The sequence below is a fragment of the Schistocerca piceifrons genome, chromosome 7 (assembly GCF_021461385.2).
Source record: "Schistocerca piceifrons isolate TAMUIC-IGC-003096 chromosome 7, iqSchPice1.1, whole genome shotgun sequence".
Classification (NCBI taxonomy): Eukaryota; Metazoa; Arthropoda; class Insecta; order Orthoptera; family Acrididae; genus Schistocerca; species Schistocerca piceifrons.
The window spans coordinates 211,750,645-211,775,847 of record NC_060144.1 but is presented as its reverse complement, the minus strand read 5'-3'; the positions used below and the strand labels follow the sequence as shown (position 1 = coordinate 211,775,847).

Sequence of the window (25,203 nt, the reverse complement as noted above, 5' to 3'; positions counted from 1 at the left end):
ATAGTCTTTTTTGTGTACATATCCCCAGGTGCTTTCTTTTGCAAATTCTCAATGTTCTCCCTCAAGCTTTATGAGCTGATACAATTAGCGGAAGTTCTGCATATATTTTCAGGGACACTGAAAAAGCTCAAATACAGTTTCTTTCTCTTTTTGTCTTAATTCTTCGGATAGAACCAGCTGTGTGTATACTGGAAAAGTTAAGACCCATTTAACATAAATATTAGTGACAACTGGAATTAAATATTCAGATAAATTACAGAAGGAGAAGCAAATTAGGTATTCTTATTCTTCGTGTTTTAATAACTACAGATTTCCAATTTCCTGCCAAATGCCTGAATGCAACCTGATAATGACTTTTGTGTTACAATATAAAATTCCATTTGAATCATAGGTAATGACACACAGTCTATATGGAACTTATTTGTACTTCCAGTTGTCTTAACTCAGTTTACTTTTCATTGGTAAATTTTGTTTGTTTCCTGTGTAATAATCTTCCACATTGTTGCTGCTTTTTGTTGTTGTGTTTTATTTTTTGTGCATACTTTATATATTTGTTCTTTTTATTGGTAAATTGGAAGATTTTATAGTACTAGTGGCAATCGAGTACCGGCCTGGCCCGACCCAACCCAACCTAACCTGGCAGCCACAACGTCAGAAGTCGGTGCTCCTCTGTAGTACTTTCTCCTCGCAGTACACAAGATACTCCAATCCCAAGGGATATCCATCCCTTGTTCCTATTTCTGTTTAATTTTATCCTTCTTTGTTACAGGGAAAAATAAGAGTGAAAGGCGCTTCAGAAATACGTTTAAGAAACAATTAACTGCTTCATAAATCTCTGCCCTGTGTTCTTCCAAAAATCTTTCTCTTAGTACTGTGATCAAGTTATCATTTATAATACTGACCATCATGGTCTGTAAGCCATAGCCTGTCATGGTTGTATATAAATCACTGAAAGTAGTGGGGTTAAAATAGAAATTTTACTGTTCTTCACTCCTCAGTGGGAACTGAACCATAGGAAATAATGCAAAGTGGGGCATTTACAAACTGAGGGTGTACTCAGTGAGTACTATCTGATAGAAAGTCTGCACTATAAAGTCTCCACAAACTGTGTTTCTTCAGTTAAGGCTACATAACCTTACAAGGTTGCTGTAAATGATTGAAGCTATTTCATAAATTCACTTTAGCTACATTAATTGACATACTGTCAAAACTCATATAAAAAGCTCAAAAAGTTTTGCATTGTTGAGCCACACTTCAGATTTCTGCCTTGAGAGCACAGCAGAGCAGTTAGGGGAGATGGCAACATGTGCCAGCAAAGTATAGATTGTGCTTGAAATACATTCACATCAGTTAGCCATAACAGTGCAATGACGCTTCAGAATTATGTTCAAAACAGATTGATCAACTGCCAACTCCACTCACAGATCATATGTGCAATTTAAAGCTTCAAGATGCCCACAAAGTCGATGAGCAGAGTAGAGAGTTGAACACCTGAGTGTTTGGGAAATCTTAAGGAAATGACTGAAGCTGAAGCCTTACCGCTTGCAGTTTCTACATGACTCCCAATAACAAAGTTAGATGCTTTGAATTTTTGGCACAGTTGTGACAGCTTATGGAAGAAAATGAGTTTCATGTGACTTTTTTGTGGGGTTACATGAAAGTTCAGTGTGTATGCCTTCTCTACCAATGAACCTACCAGAACTGCGAGCTTACATCAGTGATAAAGCAAGATTTTTTTTGTGAATGGCTCAGTCGACAGGCACTGTATGTAAACCTGGGGGACAGAGAATCCCCATTTTATTATGCAGCACATTCTAGGTTCAACAAAAGTTAATGTGCTCTGTGCAGTCTCACAGCTTAAAGTTTATGGTCCCTCTTTCTTCTGCAGAATGACTATTACAAGATATGTATCTAGATTTGCTGGAAAATTGGCTCATGCCACAACTGGAGACAGAAGCGTAGTCTTAATGTATCACCAGGATGGTACTCCATCCCACTTTCATTATAATGTTCATGAATTCATAAACAGGAAACAGAGAAACTCATGGATTGGTCATAGTGGAGTTGATGATCAACAATTCGTGCCATGGCCTCCACCCCACGTAACTTTTTTGTGGGGTTGCATGAAAGTTCAGGGTGTGTGCCTTCTCTACCAATGAACCCACCAGAACTGCGAGCTTACATCAACAGTGCTTTTGTACAGATTGATAGGGACATACTGCACCAAATGTGGGAAGAAGTTGATTATTGACTTGATATCTGAAGAATCAATAGGGTACGCATATAACACACTTGTAATATGTCAAAAAAACTTTTTGAGTTTTTATATTTGTGTACAAAGCCTTGTGACAATATGTCAAATAGCAAATCTGTGAAATCACTTCAATCATTTATAATAACATTGTATTAAAAACTGTCTCTAACTGCTTTTCCTGCGAGTGGCCTATAAACTATCAGTACTATTAGCTAGAGTGTTTATTGATTCAGAACTCTGGAACTCAACTCCACTTGTAGTGTATATATAGCAATACTCCTTATCTTCTCACTGGTTCTCCATGAGTATGATATTCTCGTAGCTTATATTTATCAAGATGTACCTGTCTGATTTCAGGGATTCCCATTTAATGTTCTGATAAAAACATGTCAGCTGATACTCCACCTGCCTTTTCATTTTTCTGTATATATATTGATAGTTCATAATTTTTATTTGTGGTGTTTCTGATATGTTCGTATGAGAACTAAATAGGACAATGCTTCAGTGACACTCTTACATGGACATTTGTCCTACTCCCCTCCCTCTCCCAGATCTTTTCAGCAAACCTCCAAGCTCTACATTAACATGTTCCACAAAACACTTCATGCAAGGATTATCATAGTACTCTCAAAGAGTGACAAAATCTCAATCTTCTCTTTAGTCTGAAGAGGATTCTCAGCAATGTGCCCAGTTATGTCTTCAGTTACATAATTGGGATTGTGTTCCAAAATTGTGCCTTGACCTCCAATTGTTACATGATATTCCTTACCAAGATTCTTCCCCAAACAGCCTAAATCACAGTAGGCATCATTAAGCCCCACAATTGAATTGAAAAGGGGCTGTACAAGCAATGATCACACGCACGGCACAGCGGACACACCAGGAACCGCGGTGTTGGCCGTCGAATGGCGCTAGCTGCGCAGCATTTGTGCACCGCCGCCGTCAGTGTCAGCCAGTTTGCCGTGGCATACGGAGCTCCATCGCAGTCTTTAACACTGGTAGCATGCCGCGACAGCGTGGACGTGAACCGTATGTGCAGTTGACGGACTTTGAGCGAGGGCGTATAGTGGGCATGCGGGAGGCCGGGTGGACGTACCGCCGAATTGCTCAACACGTGGGGCGTGAGGTCTCCACAGTACATCGATGTTGTCGCCAGTGGTCGGCGGAAGGTGCACGTGCCCGTCGACCTGGGACCGGACCGCAGCGACGCACGGATGCACGCCAAGACCGTAGGATCCTACGCAGTGCCGTAGGGGACCGCACCGCCACTTCCCAGCAAATTAGGGACACTGTTGCTCCTGGGGTATCGGCGAGGACCATTCGCAACCATCTCCATGAAGCTGGGCTACGGTCCCGCACACCGTTAGGCCGTCTTCCGCTCACGCCCCAACATCGTGCAGCCCGCCTCCAGTGGTGTCGTGACAGGCGTGAATGGAGGGACGAATGGAGACGTGTCGTCTTCAGCAATGAGAGTCGCTTCTGCCTTGGTGCCAATGATGGTCGTATGCGTGTTTGGCGCCGTGCAGGTGAACGCCACAATCAGGACTGCATACGACCGAGGCACACAGGGCCAACACCCGGCATCATGGTGTGGGGAGCCATCTCCTACACTGGCCGTACACCACTGGTGATCGTCGAGGGGACACTGAATAGTGCACGGTACATCCAAACCGTCATCGAACCCATCGTTCTACCATTCCTAGACCGGCAAGGGAGCTCGCTGTTCCAACAGGACAATGCACGTCTGCATGTATCCCGTGCCACCCAACGTGCTCTGGAAGGTGTAAGTCAACTACCCTGGCCAGCAAGATCTCCGGATCTGTCCCCCATTGAGCATGTTTGGGACTGGATGAAGCGTCGTCTCACGCGGTCTGCACGTCCAGCACGAACGCTGGTCCAACTGAGGCGCCAGGTGGAAGTGGCATGGCAAGCCATTCCACAGGACTACATCCAGCATCTCTACGATCGTCTCCATGGGAGAATAGCAGCCTGCATTGCTGCGAAAGGTGGATATACACTGTACTAGTGCCGACATTGTGCATGCTCTGTTGCCTGTGTCTATGTGCCTGTGGTTCTGTCAGTGTGATCATGTGATGTATCTGACCCCAGTAATGTGTCAATAAAGTTTCCCCTTCCTGGGACAATGAATTCACGGTGTTCTTATTTCAATTTCCAGGAGTGTGACTGCTGAAAGGGGAGCCTTAAAGGATAACACTGATTTCTTATCACAGGCCTGCTTGGTTGTTGAGGCAGTGGTCTCATACTGTGAATTCCAACTCATTTTGATACCCAACAGAATGCTATCTCTTTATTCTGGTTCTGTAGGAGAAAAAAGGTTTCCTACATTTTTCCTGATCAAATTCGTTGCTGGGCACATTCTCTGGACTCCCTGTGTCAGAGTAGATGTGGATAGGTTTTTCCTACATCTACCTGATGACAACCATTAGGACTGCATACAACTCAGCATCAAAGAAAATGAATTCTACAGCTAGACAAAACTTTAAAATATTGTCTGAAAAATTGTGAAATGGGCAGGTATATCCCCTTGCTGGGAGCCATCTGTGTCAACCGCTTTGTCATTACAGTGCTTATTTGAAACAGATAGAATGTGTGTGTTTGAGATAATTTGCAGCATTCATTTGTGCACAAGTGATTTAAAATTTATCTGTAGCCTCTGTCAGCCAACATGGTTGCTTGCAACAGTACTTGGGAAGAAACCTGGAATCTGCTGTATAAGCTGCTTCTGTACTGTAAGCTGCTTCACCTGGATTCCTAATGGCTTTCTGACATGTATAGTTTAGAAATAGTCACTCAGCCACTCTGTGGGAGGTTCCGCAATGGTAGAGGAAGCCAGAGAGTCTTTGGCTGACAGTTTGGAACGTGTGTTGTGTAGTCAGAAGCTCTTAGTGGAAAGAATGTGGTGGCTCACTAGCTGTGGAAGTCTGATGGTCAAATAGTGTACTGCATTCAGCATCTTTAGGTATGAATTTCAGACTGGACCATAAATTACACATCTGTAGGCTAGACGGGAGCACATTAATACTTTATAAAATTGTTGTAGACTGGATCTGTCTGCAACCCTGACCTTCCTGTTGAGACATTTAAAATGCCTAAAGCTTAAGGTCTTACAAGCCTGGTAGTCATGCGAGCCTTTTATCATTTACAAGACCCAGAATGGTCCCATTAAATGCGAGTCCCATTTAATTAAAAATGTGACTAATATGATCAAAATAATCTCACAATATTTTATCTGTTGAAAATTGAAACCTATATTTTGTGGTCTGTAAAATATCATTTGTAACTGGTAAATTATTTTTGCAAATCATAAAATTGTCAACAAACAAAGAAGTCATCACTGGACTCTTCACTGTGTCAGTGATTCTTTCTGTAGTAATGGTGAAAAGGCTGACACTAAAAATGTTCCCTCGAGGGACACCATTCTATTGCATATATGTGCTTGAGAGTCTCCCATTTGGTAATGTTATGACTGCTCTGCAAAGAAAGATTTCTATGAGTTGGCATCTTTTCACAGAAGCTCTAGATATGAAGCTGGCTTTGTACATTGTAGTGTCTTATGCTTTTTTAGTATCAAAGAGTGCCACTATAAGATGCTTTCTATGTAGTAAATCTTCCTTTTGAGCTATTTTCATTAGTGTTATATTGTCTTGTGTAGAATGATACTTCCCAAATTGGAAGTGGGTCGCTTTCTCTCTAGAAGTTGCCCATCCTCGCATGGGTAAATTGGAAGTGGGTCGCTTTCTCTCTAGAAGTTGCCCATCCTCGCATGGGTCATTCCTACACTGCTTTATGGCAACTAAGTATAGCATGTAGACAAGAAAATTCCATTTTTGACAACTGAATGTTTATTTTGTTTCAAACCAAACATGGTTCACCTATTCTTGCTAGGCATCATCAGTGGTTTTTATTTTTCCCACTTTTTTTTCCTTTTCTATTTTTTCATGTATCCATTGTTCTTCTGTAGGCGCTAAATGCACACAGTACAGATTTCCAAGTGATAGTAGGTTGCATTTATACATTTCACTACACATAACCTTTCCTGTAGCAAACTGCATGTGAAATGATGCTTATTATGAATGTGTAAAACATGTTTTGTCAGAAAACAAAATAAACACTCAGTTACAAAAGAGGAAAGTTTTCGTATCTACATGATAAAATAACTGAATTAGCAACTGAGTAAGAATGGGTGCAAATATTAACAATATTTATGGTAATTGCTAGCAGAGGTACTATGTTCTTCTCTGGTTTTAGGAGGAGTCATTCCTCTATTAATCTGGAATAGTCCTTGTAGTTGGAGAGATCAATGAGGATTTTACACAGCTGACAATATGCTATACATAATATGAGGGTCACTTCAAAAATTGTGCACATTGCACATGGATGATTGTTACAGTGGTATGATTAAGTTAAAATTCATGTCAGTTGTGAGCAAGACTTATGTATGTGATGGTTATAGTTCGCATGGCTGTGGCATGAGTAATTCAGTTTTAAAATGGAAGCTGAAACTGAGTCATAGCTACAAATGGAGTGCCCCAGGTGACATATGTAACGCACACATAGTACAAGCAGTTCTTGAAAAATATTTTGCAACTGAAAACTTGTCAAAGAAGGCCTGACATGTGCAGCTAGTGTCCTCCTTTTGCACAATGATTCAAGACCCTATATTACCCTATCAGTGAGAGAACTGCTCAACAAATGTGGATGGGAAATACTGTACAGTTCTTATATAACCCCACCAGACTTTAATTTAGTTCCCAAATTGAAGGAGCAGCTGCATGGAAAACATTTTAATACAACTGATGAAGCTTCCAGTGATGTGACCCGAGTAATCGGACTAACTCAATAATGAAGGCACCCCATCTGGAATAGAGAAGTTGCCAAAATGTTGGGAAACTGTCATAAGAAAGGATGGAGATTATATACAAGACCTGCAAAGGTATTTTATAAAATAAATTATTTTCTTCTTCTTTACAGTGTGCAGAACTTCTGAAAAGACCCTGATAGCATCTGATCCTGCAGCTGTATCCTTAGCAGCAGACAAGGTTTTTGCAGGTTCCCACAGAAAAGCGAATTTAATATCTTCAGTGTGGCATGAACTCAACAAGTCATTGGAAGTCCACTGCAGAAGTATTGAGCCATGCTGCTGTGCACAAACTGACCTGTCGATAATGTCCCTTAAATGATCAGTGAGATTCATGTTGGACAATCAGGGTGCTAAATCATTCACTTGAATTTTCCAGAATGTTCTTCGAACAAATTGCAAACAGTTGTGGCCTGATAACATTGTTGTTTGGGATCACAAAGTCCATGAAATATGGTCTCCAAATAGCCAAACGTAACCATTTCTGGTCAATGTTCCAGAGGACCCAGCCCTTCCCATGGAAACACAGCCGACAGGATTATGGAGCCACCACCAGCTTGCACAGTGCCTTGATGTAAACTTGGACCCATGGCTTTATTGGGTTTGCACCACACTCAAACCCTACCATCAGCTCTTATCAAATGAAATTTTGAGTCATATGACCAGGCTACAGTTTTTGAGTCATCTAGGGCAAACACCACTGCTCTCAGTTATTACTTAAAGGCCATCAGTTACAGCATTGTCCGTGGTGAGAGGTAATGCCTGAAATTTGGTATTGTTGGCACACTCTTGACACTGTGGATCTTGGAATATTGAATTGTCTAACAGTTTCCAAAGTCGACTGTCCCGTGCATCTAGCTCCAACTAGCATTCCATGTTTGAAGTCTGTTAATTCCCATAGTGTGGCCATAATCATGTTGAAAACCTTTTCATATGAATCACCTGAGTACAGATAACAGCTTCACCTATGCACTGCTCTTCCATATCTTGTGTATGCAATACTACCACCATCTACATGTGTACATATCAGTATCTTATGACTTTTGTCCCCTTAGTGTGTGTATGCTGTTTTAATAACTAACTATCACACTACTGCTTATGCTATTTGTGCTTATGTCATAAATTTAATAAAAAAATCAGTAAGTAAGCTGCTGATTTGTAAAAGCTGCTGCCACCTCAGCTGCTGTTTATCTGTAGCTTAATATTTACTTCATCAGATTGGTATTTTTCAAAAAGATGTGTACCTACAACTGTAAACAATGAATCCCATTTACAGTACAATTACTACTTGTCATGTAACTTTGAAACAAGCACTAATACTTATCCTATGGCTAAAAGAACTTTTCAGTCCCTGAATGCAGGTAATCCTGAGAAAGAGTGAATAATATATGTTTTTAATTTTCTTTCGAACTGGTAGGAACTCGCAATTTCTTGCTCTGTATTGGATGGGGGCTTGTTGAATATCTTCCCATCAGAGTACATAGCTTAATTCTGAACCCTAGACAAGGAGGCAAAATCTACATAAAAATTATTTTTGTCTTGTATTGTGACTGTAAATCCCAGTTCAGCTAAAATTCGTTTTTATTATCTGCAACAAAAACTATTAAGGAATAAATCTATTGAGAAGTGAGTACAAGAATTCCAAGATCTTTAAAATGGTTTCAGCAATTTGCATGGTTACCTCTGCCATGGAAGATGATTCCATAAGACATCTACATCTGCACTCTGCAAACCACTTTGAATTGTGTGGCAGAGAGTACTTCCCAATGTTATTTTTTGTTGCATTCTCATATGGAGCACAAGAAGAATGATGGCTTGAAAGCCTCTGTGTGTATATATTCAACATCCCCTGTAAGTCCTATATCATATGGGTTCCAAACAAATGGGCAGTATTCTAGGCTGGGTTGCACAAGTGCTTTGTAGGCTATTTCCTTTGTAGACAGACTTTATTTTTCTAGACCAACTGACCAAAGTCAGCTGATTTACTACAACTAAGTTTATGTGAGTGTTACATTTCATATATCTACAAATTGTTACATTCAAGTATTTTTGTTAGTTAACCATTTTCAGCTGTGGCTCACTGATAACTTAGCCATATAGAATACCGTATTTTTTGTTTTATGGAGTGCACAGTTTTACATTTCTGAACATTTAAAGCAAGTGGCCAGTTTTTGCACCACTTTGAGATCTTATCAAGATCCAAATGAATATGTACAGTTTTCGTCAGCCAGAATTTCATTATAGATAACTGCATCACCTGTGAAAAGCCTGAGGTTACTATTACATTTTGAGAAAAAGTTTCACTCACCCTGCCAGTGTTAATTAACTAATGGCCTGCAAGATATATTCAGGTATGGTAGTTGTTGTATCTTTAGGGCTCTCATAATTTATTTCATCACTACTGTCAATATTTTGATTTATAGTTGCTGTTTTTTATTTAATTTTGCAAATACCTAGAGTACTATTTTGCAAAATGCCCTTTCCCTTAAGTTGCGCTAGAAATGTGTTGAAAACTTCTACACACTAAGTCCCTACCTATTAATTGTTTTCTTTTGAACAGTTTTCAACTTATTAATCTAATGCACAGCTTACATATGAAAATTTGAGATGCTTGATAGTTTAGTCCCCTGAACTGTTGATACCTTACTTGAAAGACTTAAGGGGCGAATACCTAATATAATATTTAATGAAATTGCAATTCTATTTGATATCTTCAAAGCTGTGTAGCTTTGACTACAGCATTAAAAAGATAACTGAGGGTATATAATTAAAGAACCAAGGAATGAATTAACTATTAAATTAACAGGCAATTAAACATGTTTGACTCACTGAAATGGGGCCCTCGCCAGTATCTGGGCCAGATTCAATTTGTGGTTTCCTGTCGAGTAGCTGAAAGAGACGACCTGCAGCTAGTTTTGCAGCACCAAAGTTTGGGGCAAATGCCATTGATTGTCCCAGCATCCATGTCGAAAAAATCAAAGCTTCCGCTACCCTGAAACACAATATGCAATCTTAATTTTTTCTCTGCTGTTTTGTAATAATCTGTAATTCTGCAGAAGGTGGATGTTTTTATCAGGAAAAGCAAATCTGGAGTTCTTTCGGTTGGAGTGTGGAATGTTGTATCCCTTAAGTGGGTAGGCAGGTTAAAGAATTTGAAAAGGGACATGGATTGTTAGAAGTTAAATATAGTGAGCATTGTGGTGGGGGGAAAAGCAGGATTTGTGATCAGATGAATACGGTGTTATCAGTATAAAAAATCAAATAGAAGTAATCAGCACACACTCCATTGCAGAGTAAAAATTCATTCAGGAGTTATATAACTTTCAGTCTTACTGTAGCTTTAGTTACTGTGACAGTGGCAGAGTGGATTTTGAGGAAATAGGGGAGTAGCTGTTTGAGTTTTATTTGGTCTCATGTAATTATATTGTGTATAGAGTGTGTACTTGTTATATAGGACAAGTCAACTTCATCTGAGGTCTTAAAATGTTTAATTTACACATTACAATATAAAACATCAAATTGGCAATAACTTCACCTCAGGTGGCAAAAAAATGGAAATACAAAAACATATGGTGCCTACAACATGTTCCTGACTACAGTACACACATACAGGCAAAACTAGCATCCCTCGTTGTTACATGTACTCAGCTTCACTATAAAATTCTTTTTCCATTCAATAATCCTTTTCTGAATTGTCTTTTTCACTCACATTGTCCTGTAGGCTCTTAGGACAATGTGTTACTAGTTGTATATCTGAGTATCAAGGATCTCCTTCGACATCCCTTGGTCTGTATGGTATACTTCTCAGCTGGCCTTTATTTGTTGTGTCATATGAGTGAACATTAGCATTTTTTTCTAGTAATGTATTCCTTTGATTAATTAAACTACTATCTGTATATGTACGTGGCTGAAAGGGTCAGTACTTTTAGATTGCAGAAGGCAGGTTTGCATGATTGTTTATTTTTTATTGAGAATGGTCCTAACAGCATTTTTGCAATATAAAAATTCTTTTTGTTTTATTGCTGCAGGAGTGTCCCCAAACAGTAATTCCATACTGTAAGGATGGTTCAAAAAGTGCATGGTACACTGTGCGTGAGAGTTGTTTGGTAGTTTAATGTGCAAGCTGTTTCATAATAGATATTACAGTGCTTAATTTGCAGCAGACACTATATGTTGCCTCCATTGGAGCTTATTGTCAAATGTGATTCCCAAAAATTTTATGGAGGTAACTTCCTCCAGTCTTGTTTCATCCATGAATATATCTGTGCTCTTCCTTTTCTCTATTCGTGAATATCATGAACATTATCTTTTATTGATATAATCTATTTATAATCAATTCATTCTGTATAAACCACTGTACTGTGTTATTTGTTGAAATAAACACACTTATGTCCAGTGTTTCCAGATATTTTTTTTTTTTTTTTTTACATTTACTTATGTCATTAGCATACAGTACTTTGTTATTGTTCTCACTGACGTCAATATAGCTTATAAATAGGTTGAACAAAAGTAGGCCAAGTACATAGACTTGAGATACAACATGCTTAATATCCCTGATTTCAGATCTGCATCTCGTTTCTGTGGTCACATACTGTTTTCTGTTACTAACATATGATTTTATCTCTTGAGCTGCATGTTCATGTTTGCCATAGCTTTCAAGTTTTTCAGTTATTGCTGACTGGGTGATGGGTCAAAAGCTTTAGGCAAATCCAAAAACACACCAGATACCAAGTCTCTTTCTTGATATGAAAGCTAGTGTGAAATTTGTACCTTTTAAGTTGTGAGAGAATAGTTCTGGGAATAGACTATTTAGACCACAAAAATGAAAGCATTTAAATAGAAGTGAGTGATATGGTTTCCTCAATGAAATATTGCTCATTGTGATTAGGCAAGTATTCGCAACTGCAAGTGGTTCAGATTTTTCATTTTTGACAATGCAATGTAAATGGATAGATAAAAAATATACTCACCAAGCAACGGCAGGAGAACACACACACACACACACACACAAAGGTTTAACTCTCACAAGATTTTAGAGCCAGTGGCTCCATCTTCTGGCGGAAGAGTTGAAGAGGAAGGAAGAGGGGTGAAGGAAAAGGGCTGGAGCGGTTCAGGGAAAGTGGTCCAGTTCAGAAAAGTCACCCAGAAACCCATGTCTGGGGAGATTTACCAGATGGAACGATAAGTTAAGCTTGTAAAACTTATTTTTGTTGGTATATAGATTATTTATTTTACACTTCCACAACCTCTGACAACCAGAGTTGTTAGAATTCAGAACATCAGAAGTCACAAAGTTAATATCTTGGCAGCTGCTAGTGCCAGTCCTGTACAGTGAAGCTAGTAATTTTTTTTATTTACTTGAGAAAAAATTAATATGATGTCGTATGTAAGGGGGAATCAAACAAAAAGGGGACATTTAGAACAGATGGAAGTAAATATTTCAACAAATTTGTTCCAGAATATATTCTGAAGTATTCTTAAATCTGCAGGCTTTAATTTATTTTGGTCCAGAACTATGGTAAAGGGTAAACAGTATTTATTTAACTAGTGAAGAATATTTCCAAGCTATTTGCCCCTTGGAACTTTGGAGTAGAACTACTTCAGAAAGAGAGGAAATACTATTGCTTGTGCTCCTTTGGATTAAAAATGCTAATACCGTATTTTACAGGTCACAAGACACACTTTTTTCTTTGTAAAACTGCCTCCAAAATTGAGGTGTGTCTTATACTTGGAATTAAAAGGTTCAGTGTTTGATATAAAATTCCCACCAGTCTTAAAAATGGCCATATATTCAACGCCATGGGAAACCTAGCCCTATCTGGCAACACTGGATTCAACAGGCAGCATCAGTGGACTGATACAACGAACATAAGTTGCTGGGATTTACAAGCTTGAAAACATTGTCTCTCTCCCACCCTGCCATCACAGATCCAGAACATTGTTTAGCCTATAATGCATCATTGCAGTCTACAGTGCCAGTGAACTTGAACTGAAAGTGATTTGTGTTATCAGTAACAGTACAATATTTTTGTTAGTAGCTAGTTTCATAATGGAAAAAAATAAAAGGTATTCATATGATGTGGTCTATAAACTGGGAGTAATAGCAGCATATGCACAAGAACATGGAAACATGGGAGCTGAGGGGCATTTCGGCCATCCACCAACAGAAGAAACCATTTGTGATTGGTGGGCTAGTAAATAAGAACTAAAAAAAATGAGGAATACTAAATGTGCAAATAGAGGACTAAATGCAAAGTGGCCAAATGTAGATGATGATGTATTGAAGTGCATTCAAGGACACCATCGGAAATGACTCTGGAATTAATTCATGCTAGTGTGACAATGGAACTTAACAGATTTTAAGGGTGGAGTTGGTGGGTGCTACAGGTTTATGAAGGTCGTGGGCTTTGTAAATCTGCTTTACTGAAATAAAACTACTAATGTTATTTGCTTGGATTGTTGTCTAACATTCCAAGAACTCAGCATCCCTTAGGCACCCTCTATACAAGACGAGTGGGCAATACCCAACACTTAGCTTGTGAACCAAAACCAAAATATCCCAGAAAATGCCACAAGGGTATCATAATTATCTTTCCATTACGTTATTATTCAACATTGAAAGAAAATTAGTGTGGTATTAAACCATATAGTGAATATGGGTGAAACGCCTCTGACATTCAATAATGCCAAGTAACAGAACTGTTACCATGAAAGGTGCTAAAACTGTAACTATAAAAACAAGTGGATATAAAAAAAAATGCACTACACTGTTGCTCCTTCATGCTGTGCTGATGGCACTAAACTTAATCCAGTGATCAGTTTCAAGTGCAAAACAATGCCAAGACCTTCTGAAATACTGCAGGTGTCATTGTTCATGTGCATTACCCAGGTTAGATGGATGAGGCTTGTATGAAATTATGGATTAACAGAGTGTGGGAGAGAAGAAAAGGTACTTTATTTGAAGAAGAGTTCTCTTCTTGTGATAGATAAATTTAGTAGTCTTTTGAAAAATTCTGTGAAAGAGAAACCAGGATAGGGAAATTCAGAGCTTGTTGTTATTCAAGGAGGACTTACTTCACAATTGCAACCTCTTGATGTCTCAATAAATAAACCATTTGAAGTGTATATGAAAGAGGATTGGAACAAATGGATGATGGATCAAAACCCAACGTGGATTCACACCGAAGGGAGCTTTACATCCTGCAATCAAACAAGTGTATCAGTGGATAAAACAGTCATGGTCTAGGGTGAGAGAAGAGAGTTTTGTTAAATCTTTCAGTAAGTACGACTTAAGTAATGCTTTCGATGGCAGTGGAGACCATCTATATATGAAGCGTACAATGATGGTGAAGAGGAAGAGGAAGAGAAAGAAGGAGGAGGAGAAGGAAGTTCAGATGCCAATTTTCAGGGATTTTAAAAGTCAGTTTGGTTATATAAACTAAGAATTTTTTTGTTCTGGATTTGCAGTCTAATAATAGGAGTAAAGATGTATTTTTCTTTAAATTATCTTCTTATAGTGCATAAAATACAGTACATTAGGCAAAGTCAATTCACAAACATAAATAAAACTTTAACAGACTCCCCCAATTAAAGCTTTTGGCCGTTAAGGTCTTCGTGAACAATAGACGACACACACACAACTGCAGTAAAAACTTTTATTCTGTGGTTTGCATCTATGTGAACATTATAGATGAAATTAATAATCTGATAATCTGTAATTTTTATAGTTGTACTGCTTCTGCCCCAAACAAAAGATGAATGGTATTCATTGAAAGCATTATAGAAACTTACATTACTATATTTTTATAGTGAAGTCCCTCAGTAACAGCAAGATATCCTCCATAATACAATGCAAGAGCATAACCAAAGAATGGTGCTGTCTGGCCTGTTGCAAAGACTACTCCTCTTAGTCGCATTCTTTTCATCATTGCTTTAGCAGCCAAGTGCAGAGACAGGTTGTAGTGATCAATGAATGATTGTTCTTGACCCAAGCTGGCCACGGTGCGTATATTTGAAATGGCTTCTACTGCTACCTGTAAGATAATGAAGAAACTGAAAATAGCAGATAACACTCATCTCATTTTCAAGCATGTGTGTGTGTGTGTGTGTGTGTGTGTGTGTGTGTGTGAGTGTGTGTGAGTGCGCGCGCGTGCGCGCACGCGTGTGATGTTTTAATATTGTGAATGTCTCAGTACTACTTCAATAATATTGTTGCCATATTCATCATTGCCAATGTTTAGTTAAATATACACAAAAATGCAGTTTGATTGAAAATATATATATAGCATTAACAAAAAGGAAGTAGTAACTGTATTTTGTAAAGATAAATGGAGCTAAAAGTGGAATTAACAATGTTTTATAAAACTTAAACCTCTTTACAATTTCAAGTGGTCATAGACTTCGTCTATGTGTCCTCTCCATGTTAGAAAATTAAGACATGAAGAAAGTTAATTATGAGATTTTTTATGTACAGTGAATTATACCACATTAATAAAACAGCCAGTTGATAATCATAGATAAAATGGATAGCTGTTTAAAACATTACTGTACAACAGCAAAAGATGTTGCAAGCATGAAGAGAGTGAAAGAAAATCCATTCTATACAACAGCTCAAATGAAGTCTTTATCATTTTACATGCCTCCTATATTCACGGAGATTGTCACATTTAAAATTCATCAATTACAAGATGATATACACTTTGGAAAAATTAATCTAAGCTTGCAAATAGACAACATTAAGTTTTGATGTGATAATCACTAAGGAGCACCCCACCCAACACCACCTTCTCCACAACCAGTCCACTTGCCGCAAAATAGATAACGTCACGCATGTTATATGTACACATAGTAACAGATGCAATTATCCATGGTTATCCCCCCAAGAAATCTTCTGCATGACACTAGCATTTTCTTTTCAGGTATTTTTCTAGGTCTGCTTCACAGTTTTTTTTATATTTGTGCTTTGTTTCTAAACTCCATTTCCACATAATGCTGTGTTTTTTAACATAGTTTCAGTTCATGGCTAAGTGTCGTGTAACTTTAGTTGTGTCAAGTGTTCATAAGGATTGTAATTTACTGAGTGCTACTCTTGTGTGTGCTGATAAGCATACTGCTTCCATATTAGGGCCATGCCCAATAAACCATTGTGGCTAAGGTAAACTCATATTGTAAAATTCTCTACTTTTTAATGCTACCTAATTTGATTGCTATCAGTAAATATCTGTATAAATTCTAATAGAGTGATTCGTTTCTTTTGTTCCCTCTTTATTCTTTCACTTGCAGACATAGAGTAATGTTAACAAAGGAACCTAAAATACCAAGGGCACGTGGTTTGTGATTAATCAAGTATGTGCTACATCAAGTTTTCAAACAGTTATATAGTTAGAAACCTTACTGGAAGAAGTCATAAAAGGAGGTACAATCCATAGTAAAGGTTTTCCAACTTCTCATTTAAAAGATGCATACACACTCATGTATGAAACTTGACAAAGATGTCTGTAGCTCGATGGTAACCTGTGTTTGACTTTCAATGTGAGGTTAACTTTCATGGGCAGGAATATCTACATCTACTTTTATAGCTACATCTATACTCTGCAAAACACTGTGAGGTGCATGGAAGAGAGTATGTCCCATTGTACTAGTGTTTCTTCCCATTCCATTCACGTATGGAGTGCACGAAGAATGATTGAATGCCTCTGTGTGGACAGTAATTATTCTAATCCTATCCTTGCGATCTCTATGTCAGCAATATGAAGGGGTTGTAGTATATTCCTAGAGTCATAATTTAAATCCAGTTCTTGAAACTTTGCTAACAGACTTCCTCAGGATAGTTTACATCTATCTTCAAGAGTCCAGTTCAGTTCCTTGAGTATCCCTATGACACTCTTCCACAGACCAAACAAATCTGTGTCTGTTGGTGTTGCCCTTCTCTGTATACAGTATCCCCTGTTAATCCTATTTGGTATGGGTCACAGTCACTTGAGCAATATTCTAGAACTGGTTGCATGAGTCATTTGTAAGCAGTCACCTTTGTAGACTGACTGCACTTCCCCAGTATTCTACTAATAAAGCAAAGTCTGCCACCTGCTTTTCCCACAACTAAGCCTATGTGATCATTCCATTTCTTATCCCTACTAAGTGTTACACCCAGGTATTTGTAGGAGGTAGATTCCAACAGTGACTCACTGATATTACAGTCAAAGCATACTGCATTTTTTCATTTTGTGAATGTCCAGTTGTACATTCCTGACCATTTAAAACAAGTTGCCAATCATTGCACCACTTTCAAATCTTGTCAAGGTCCGATATGCAGAAGCTATTTATTTAAGAGAAATGTTCTAGAATTAGCAGAAAATACAATAAATCAAAGAAATGCATGAAGACACCTTAGTCAAAACCAAACTTGGAACATTATAGAATGTAATGTTTTTGTTAAGGCACTTTATGAGCATTGTGCAACACCGAAAAGAAAACTTTTAATGAAACATACACAATCACAGAAATGGACCACTACCAATAAAAAAACATGTAATGGAAGTAGAAGCTGCAATTAAAAATCTCTACTAGTTTTTAAAACGCAGTAACAAACTGCAAACAAGAGATAGTTTGTACTCGAAGACAGAGCTCACCTTCGTTGCACCCTCAAGTTGCTTCTTCTCATCTAAGCCACTCGCTTGTACAACTTTAGCTTCCATAAATGTTGATCCGAATACAAATGGAACTGCTGCCAGTGCTACTAGGGCAAGTTTCCATGTGTATGCACATGCAATCACTGCTCCAAGGAATAAAGTGGAGAATGCCTGCACCATACTGCCAATCCGTGGTCCTGTTGCCTGTTGAAAAATAATAATTTTGTAAATGAAACCTTTGTAAAGAAACAGAAGTCTCATTCCAGTTGCATAATTGCACTAGAGTGACTTTTATTGAAAGTGCAAGTAACTGCACTTTAACTGCATCTGTGATACCTTCACCTTTACTACTTCAGTAAGAGGATCAGGAAACTATGCATAATAGATAACTGAACCAGACTAACATTAGATGCTTCGTTCAAAGTAAAAAATAACTGGTGTATCTCAGGAGATGATACAAAACTACATACTGTATACTGATACATTAAAGAAATAACACAGGCCGTCATGTACTATGTGTAACATTACATACAGGGTCATGTAAATGATTGTTTTCAATAATGGAAACAGCCTACCATCATACACAAAGAGTAAAAACTAGGTGTGAGTGAAAAAAGGGAGCTTAAAGTTTCAGGTCCTGTTGATGATGAGGTCTTTGGAGACCTAACTTATGCTCATGAGGGAAAAGGTAATTGTCCATACGTTTTTCAAAGAAATTATCCCAGCATTTGCATAAAGCTATTTACTGCAACCACGACAAATCAAAGTCAGAATTGTCAGTCAAGAATTTTAACCCCACTCTTCCCAAAAATGGGTCCAGTGTCTTAACTGCTGTGACATCTCACCTGATCAAAATTGGATGTGGATATTTAGTGATTAGTGCCAAAAATAAGGCAGATATTATGTTCTCTTGACTAGCTTGTTGGTCTTTTCCTACCTGCTCTCCGTTACTTATTCCAAATTTCTTGCTTTACCATATTTTATCATTCACAGAAAAATAACTTCCAGTTCAAAAATTCTTAGTGCTTAACATTTTCAACATTTTGGCTTTGTCACTGCTACATAACTTTTTTCTGTTCTCACAATTTGCTACTATATGCACTTGGTCCCCCTTATTGCACTTTCAGTTTTAATTTCTAATTGCTTCATTTTCATTTTGCGAACTTATAAGGCCCTATATCAAAACAAAATCAGCAACACTTGGAATCATAATTTTTGCTTGAAAGTGTTGTGAGAATGGAAATCTAAAGTACGGTTATTATGTGTCTGTCACTATGAAGAACAGTGTTTCGTGTCATGTCATAACACCAAAATGACATCACATAAATGAACACCATTGCAGAAATTGTAGGTCCACTGTAAAATGCCAACCTGAAGGTGAGGGTTAGTACTAGTGAAATGATTTATAATTGGTTACAGATGGCAGTTTGATTTTTAAACATTTATTATGTTGTTCAGAAAAGCAAAAAAGTCAAGGGAAAAGTTATGTTCAAAATGTATTGTTTAGCCACCACAGTTTGAAAATGGTTTATATAGGTACAATTTATGCATTCCTTATTTTGTGTTTGCGTATCATTAGCAGTTGACTAGGTAGTGTAATTTCCAACTAGGGTATTTGACAGAATTGCCATGGACTATGAATTAACAATCATATTACAAGGAACAGACTACCTTCCTTTTTTATTCAATAGTCTGTTTACACCGTTGACCATGATGCCACAATAGGTTTCACAGGTAATATGACTGTAAGGCAATGAACTTTAAATCACTTTGTTGCAAATATGCAGTGCCATCTAGATGCGATATATAGATTTGTAAAACAGAATGAGGAGAGCTGCTAATGATCAAGCTGCATGATACTTCTGTATCACCACACAAAACACACACACACACACACACACACACACACACACACTTGCAGTAGTGATGTACATTCTGAAATGAAATTAGATGTCAAAATTTAGAATCTTATTTTTATGTTTACTGCATTTGCTGAGTTTCTTAAAGAAATGTGCAGTTGATAGATATTACCATTATAAATTTAATTCAGACTTCCATTTACCAGAGTGTTGAAGCTATGCATTTCCAGACAGGGGTTCTCCTTGAGAAACCTGTTGGATTTACTGTCTTTCACAACATGCTGTCTGTTATTGTAACTTGAAAACTCCTCTGTTAGTCAATGGCTGTATAAAACAATATGAGATTGTGTGTCCACCTTGATGCAAAACATTTTTGTTCAGTTTCTTCCCCAGACTAGTTTTAGTGAAATATCACTATCATCAGTGTGTTTTCTTACTCTAACATTTGAAACATTAGCATCATAACAAAACATTATGAAAAACGTCATTACACATGTACTGTTTGGTCCCAGATACTGTGTTGTGTGAATAGTTTTATAATACCTTCTTATGAGCAGCTGTTGTCAGTAAATACAAAAATGTGAATTTGCATATGTCAGTGGTACACTATTGGGAATTGCAGTAGAATTTTGGTGGGCACTAGGCTGTAATGTAATCTGTCATGTAACAATGATGATTTTTCATGTTTTAGATTAAAGCAACCCACCAATAGTGACATTTAGCTAAAAGGAGTTTGGAGAAGAAATTAAACGAAAGTGTTTTGCATCAAGGTGGGCACACAATCACATACTGATTTACATAGACACAGACCAACAGAAAGTTTTCAAGTTACAGTAAATGTTTCTACACCATATCAGGCATTCTCTGCAAAGCCCTTCAATAAATTTAAGAAAACAATGATGAAACTACATCAAACAAACATGAACCTTAAGTTCATAAAAATCTGCCTATCCAGTGATATTATTCCTAATTATAACAAAATTAAACAACGGAAAGTCCAGGTTTGAGTTCAACAATATTATGAAAAGGGTAGATTGCAACTCTTCATGAAGATGGCACACTGACTTGCAGACTGGCATGATGAAAAGACTATTACATAGAAGCTTTTGACCAAAGCCTTCTTCAGAAAAGAGAAACACACACACTTTCACACACACCTGTCCGCTACTTTCAGCCATTTGTGCCAGACTGCAACAGACATTTCTGTTCAGTCTGGCTGGAGGTAGCAGTCATGTGTGTTTGAGGTGTGCTTGGTTGTGTGAATGTGTGTGCATTTCTCTTTTCTGAAGAAGGTTGCTCGAAAGCTTACATGTAACAATCTTTTCATCGTACCCGTATGCAATTCAGTATTTCTTCTTTACAGTGAATAGCAATCTGCCCTTTTCATAATATTATTGACTTACCAAATTAATGTAAACAATGTGTTGCCTGCATCACATTGTGGTAAATGAAGAGGTGAATGAGACTGGATGGAAATTGCTCTTAGAACCAGCAAACCAAACCGCAATTTCCTCATATGACACAGTAAAAAGAATAGATCAACGCACAGAACTGGTAATGAGAAAGAAATGGCAAAAACAGGAGCAGAAACTGAACAAACTCATGAACAAAAACACTTCTGAAACTGACACACACACATTCCATGAATGTCTGATTGAATTTAATGACGCAACACTCACAAAACAAGAACAGCAGTTATTTGGAAAAGGCCCTAAATGCAACTGGAATGTTCACATAACATTAATGATTAGAAAATCTTACCACTATGTGTGAATACATCATAGAGCAACAAAACAAATACTCTGAAAGAATAAACATTCCAAAAATAGAAACACAAAAACATCTGATGAGGAAACCATAAAAATATACACAAAACACTAAAACAATGTAATGCACTCATCACTAAGGTTGACATAGGGAACTCATTGATCTTAATAACAGAGACAGAATACTGTGAGAAAACAGAAAAGTTCTTACAAGAAAATAATATAACCAAGTTATTCAATGACCCAACACAAAGATACCAAAGAAACCTCCAGATACTCTTAAAAAGCATCACACACAATCTCTCACAAAACCAGGCAAAAAGAGTAACACAAAAGAATCTGAGAGCTCTGATCTTAACAAGTCTTCCATTTAATATTCCAGTCAGACTTGTGTTTAATTTCAGAAAGCCCCATCTTACTTGCTAGAGAGACACATGCACACATTCCTACAGAAAACAGGCACATATTCAAACAACAGAAGCCTCAAAAACATATCAGACATAATAGAAAAAATTAAGAATATCAAGATCCCGCCAACAGCAACACTGGTATCTTTTGACATTACATCCATGTGCACGTATATACACATACAGAAGAAACTATAAGCATCATAGGACAATAACTGAAAAGCCAGAAGTTTCCAGACATACAAATAAATGAAATCTCATCCATCTTAAGACTAATTACAGAACAAACTTATTTTACTTTCAACAACAACTTCTATTTGCAACAAGAAGGGCTACCCATACAGAGAACATGATATACAGACAACATAATGAAACAAGAGAGGCACAAAATAATATACTGGTGCCAATACGCAGATGACATAATCTGTCTCATAGATGACACCCTAAAGTAAGAAACAAGAGCTACATAGTAACTGAAGAAAACAAGAAAATAAATTTCCTGAACCTTACAATAACAAGCAACAACGAACACCATTAATTTTCCATCTACAGAAAATCTACATACTCAAGCACTGTTATCTGCAGCTCATCCAATCACCCAACAGCCCATAAATATGCCAGTTTCACACACATGATCCACAGGATAAACTGAACACCTCTTAAACTTCAAAACTATGCACATGAACTAAATATAATCAAGCAAATTGATGCTGAAAATGAAAACAAACCAGACACCATAAACAAGCTCAACAACAAGATAAAAATGACAGACAATGATAGTTGACACCAACTCAAGTGCACAACCACAGGGTCTGAAAACATACAGACAACACTGCAGATCACACCACATCAGAAAAAACAAACAAATGGTACAAACTAACATACAATAACAAAATAGTACACATAATTGGAAATATATTGAAGACACAAGGGATTCTAGTAGCATCCAGAACAAATAACAGGGTACAATATAGACAAAGACCTGACAAAATAACTCCAGACAAATTCAGCTGTGCAAGAATATACTAACTCACATGCAACTCCTGCCGATCCCAGTACATAGGACAAACAAGCAGACACTCCCAAATATGGTACACAGAAAATGTGACAGCCCTGAAAATGACAGCACACATTCCACTTTCACAGAACATTAACAAATAAAAACCACCACTCCACAAATACCAGAACTGGTCTACACATCCTGAAACCAGCAACAGTTTATACCATAAATTAACGAAAGTGGAAGGCAAAAACATAATAAATGAAAACACAATCATACACAATGACCCGCTCTTTACTGCATTACGTGAACTGACACAGAATACAAATAAAACACCCACACACACACACACACTCAAATCATTCCCTCATCAAGTCTTAAGTAAAGAACAGCAGTCGACAGAACTCCCACTAAAGCTTTCAAACTCTTCTCGCAACACATGATACTGCCATGGTGATAAGTTATGCTTTTTGTGTTTTTAGAGCAGCTAGAAGCTGACCAATCAATGTGAGTACATGACAGATGACATTACAACCTAGTGCCCACTGAAACTGTATTCACAACACTAGTGCAATTCCCAGTAGTATAACAGTGATGTATGTACATCCGCATTTTCATATTTGTCAATAACAGCCACTCATACCATTGCAGATAACATCTTGTGTGCACAAAAAAATCGCAGCAAACATAGAATTCATGCAGAGAAATGAAATGATTGGTACTGATGACCAGGAATCCCCACCCAGGGAAGTTCTACCACCGAGTTGCAAGTCTTTTCAGTTGATGCAACTGCAACATGGGCAACTTGTGTGCCGATAATGATGGTGACAACACAACACCAAGTCCCCAAGCAGAGAAAACTTCCAATGCAATCAGGAATCGAACCTGGGCCCACTGCAAAGCAGTCGGAAATACTGACCACTCAGGTAAGGGGGTGGACGTCATGTAGTGACTTAAAAGTAAAATGGTATTATAAAACTATTCACACAATATAGTATCTGGAACTAAATAGTACACATGTAATAAGGTTTTGCGCAATATTTTGTAATGACGCTAATTTTGCACATTTTAGAAAAAAGGAACCATTGATGATAACAATATTTCACTGAAACTAGTTTGGGGAATATATTAAACAAAGTGTTTTACACTGATGCAGGCCCACAATCCTATAAATGCTGTCTGTTGTTTTGAAGCATCTTGTGTAATCATTGTTGGATTACAATAGCTTTGCAGTTGTGCTTAAATGTATCAACTGAAGTAGGGCAAAGACTATCATTCAGACACTGGTGTTTTTTTGGATTACATATATACTGTGTGTTTTCTTTTTCTTAGAAACATGTTACTCCAAAAATAAACTGATATTAGCAGACTGTGTGCTGTCTCTCAGTAACACTTTCCCCATTTTCCAGCAACCAACCACTAATAATGGCATACATGTGATGTATGTAAAGCTTATACACTTACCCCTTGAACACTAGAAGCATCACCAGATAATCTTGCTGACAATATTCCCACTCTGTTCTTCTCATCATCATACCAAGCAATTTCTTGATTAAGCATGGAATGAAAAGTGTTGATACGAAGGCGGCTTGTAAGTCTCACTCCAGCAATTCCAAACATGTAGTTCTGCAACAAATTTTGAAAAGTAGTGTTTGTATATTTGTGAACAATAACAACACTTTTACTTTCAGTCTTCAAACTACAGCAGGGGATATTCTGAAAGTTTTGCAAATGACCTGCTTATAAGTCATAGAAATAGACATCATCTGGAATTACATTCAAGAAAGACATAGAATGTCAGCATCCAATTTAGCTTACTTACAAAAGTTTCAACAATATGCTACTATTAGAAATGGTGAATAATGTCTTACTTTTATGAAACAGCATTCAGTCACAGTGAGTCATTGAGAATGTAATCAGAATACTAAGTAAATTGCAGTGAAATCATCACATGCTATATCATGTTTCTTTCTGTCTGCAGCGTTTAAAGAATTTCTTTCCACTCTAACATACTCTTATAAAATGTAGGATGACAGTATTATATTACCAGTGCACATGCTCAGAGCACTAGATCTCCCTCCCCCTTTTGAAGCATTAAATTATTTCTTATGAAGTTAGTGAGAATATGAACACAGCTGAGAAAAGGGAGAAAGGCATCTGGAGGTGTAGTGAGAGGGGGGGGATAGAGAGGTGAGGGTGACATGACATGATTATTACACCTGAGGGTGAACACTTTACTCTAAAAATATAAAATTTTGCAAGACTCTGTCCTTGATATAGCCCCAGAAAAAAAAAGTCAGGGGGCGTAATGCCTGGAGAGGGGAGTAATGTCTGGATCAGTGGACTGGAAGGAACGGTCCAACATCCTGGCCCACCCGGCTCTCCAGACATTATGCTCCTTGACTTTTTT

At 37.7% G+C, this 25,203-nt stretch overlaps 1 protein-coding gene across 2 annotated transcripts in view; it reads right to left on the bottom strand.

Annotated features, from left to right (window-relative positions):
• LOC124804832 (multidrug resistance protein homolog 49-like) overlaps positions 1-25,203 on the bottom strand; it is a 144,674-nt gene that overhangs the window by 5,696 nt on the left and 113,775 nt on the right. For both annotated transcript variants that reach the window (XM_047265178.1, XM_047265179.1), the window contains exons 17-20: positions 24,258-24,419; positions 17,762-17,965; positions 14,925-15,166; positions 9,963-10,125 (exon numbers count right to left, since the gene is read on the bottom strand). In XM_047265178.1, the coding sequence (XP_047121134.1) occupies positions 9,963-10,125; positions 14,925-15,166; positions 17,762-17,965; positions 24,258-24,419 (771 nt within the window). The remainder of the gene's footprint in view (positions 1-9,962; positions 10,126-14,924; positions 15,167-17,761; positions 17,966-24,257; positions 24,420-25,203) is intronic.